The sequence below is a fragment of the Etheostoma spectabile genome, chromosome 11, assembly GCF_008692095.1.
Source record: "Etheostoma spectabile isolate EspeVRDwgs_2016 chromosome 11, UIUC_Espe_1.0, whole genome shotgun sequence".
NCBI classification, from domain to species: Eukaryota; Metazoa; Chordata; class Actinopteri; order Perciformes; family Percidae; genus Etheostoma; species Etheostoma spectabile.
In genome coordinates this window covers 17616273-17617619 of record NC_045743.1, presented here as the reverse complement: position 1 = coordinate 17617619, position 1347 = coordinate 17616273, and the positions used below count along the sequence as shown (strand labels likewise).

The following is a 1347-nucleotide window of genomic DNA, read 5'->3' as shown; positions in this document are numbered from 1 at the left end:
GGTTCTGCTAAAAAGAAATGTTTTGAGTTCTTTTTTAAAGGTCTCAATAGTCTGTGGTGCCCTCAGATGGTCGGGGGGGGGGGGCGTTCCACGTCTAAGTCATTTAGTAAATGTTGTCTTGGTCTTCCCCAATTACCGGGACCACATGGACTCTGCAAACCCAGAATTCTGCGGATTTACCTCAAATTTTCTGCAAACTTCCTGCAGATTTTAAACAAGTTTAAATAATTAAATGAAACCTCATAACGTTAACACAACTCCACGCCATGCGGAGAAACATGATGCTAAAATCAGCAGATTTCTATTCCGGATCACGGCTGAAAACTGCTGATTCCGACAATTGCTGGTGTGGACAACAGTCTGAGCAAAATCTAAAGCAAAGACACAGTTCTACAATCATCGGCCCTTTTGCATTTGCAAAAAGAAAAAGATAATACAATTAACTGAGACCAACATATAATATTCAGTCAGACATAGTGTAGATGCTGCCGATCAGCTGTGTAGTTCTTTTCCCACCCACTTACTCCAGCTGCTCATTCAGCAGAAGACTGTGGATTTGCTGGGATGTTACCAGATGTGTGTGTGTGTGTGTGTGTGTGTGTGTGTGTGTTCAACTCCCCTGAATGAATTACAGTAAGCAAATACACACGCTCTACACTTGCACTGGTCTGAAGCATGATGAGGAAACCTCACCCGTCCTCGCCCACGAAGCTGACGTAGAGTTTACTCCGCTGCAGGTCTTTACGGGAGTAACACATGATCTGGTTGAAGGCGTCCTCCAGGAGGTGGTCCCTGCGTATGATGAGCCTGGGAGCGCGCACGCACACGCACACGCACACGCACACACACACACACCAATGAACGGCCAATGAAATTGACTACACTGTAAAACCCAGCTGAGAGTTGTAACTTAAGCAAGAAGGGTTATTCTAGAGATTTCCAACAAATAGTGCCATAGTCCATCTCTCAACACTTACCCAGTTCCCTACTCTGTTGGTGACACTTAGCTAAAAAATGTGTCGGCCAAACGAAGCTTCATGAATCATTTTCTTTCTTTTCTAAACCCACTAGATGCCACTCTCTGTTCACAAAACGGGCTGAAAGCACACCGTTGTTGTTCAATGAGTATTTTCTCAAGAATGCCATCTAGTGGGCTCAGAAAATAAAGGAAAGGGTTCCCAAAGCTTCATGAAGCTTCATTTGGCCATCGCTGGTTCCTACTGACGACATGCATCTTCACACAATCACAACTTCATCAACCAAACAGGAATAAATAGAGAAATACATTTGTTGGGGACTATTTTCAGCTGCGGATTAATACACATTTGCCGCTCTAGTGAGTATTTG

The 1347-nt window shown here is 44.0% G+C and overlaps 1 protein-coding gene across 1 annotated transcript in view; it reads right to left on the bottom strand.

Annotated features, from left to right (window-relative positions):
* Positions 1-1347, bottom strand: part of hecw2a (HECT, C2 and WW domain containing E3 ubiquitin protein ligase 2a) — a gene marked incomplete at its 5' end in the record, with an annotated part of 59751 nt that overhangs the window by 11771 nt on the left and 46633 nt on the right. The window contains 1 exon segment of the mRNA XM_032529650.1: positions 694-807. Within this exon segment, the coding sequence (XP_032385541.1) occupies positions 694-807 (114 nt within the window).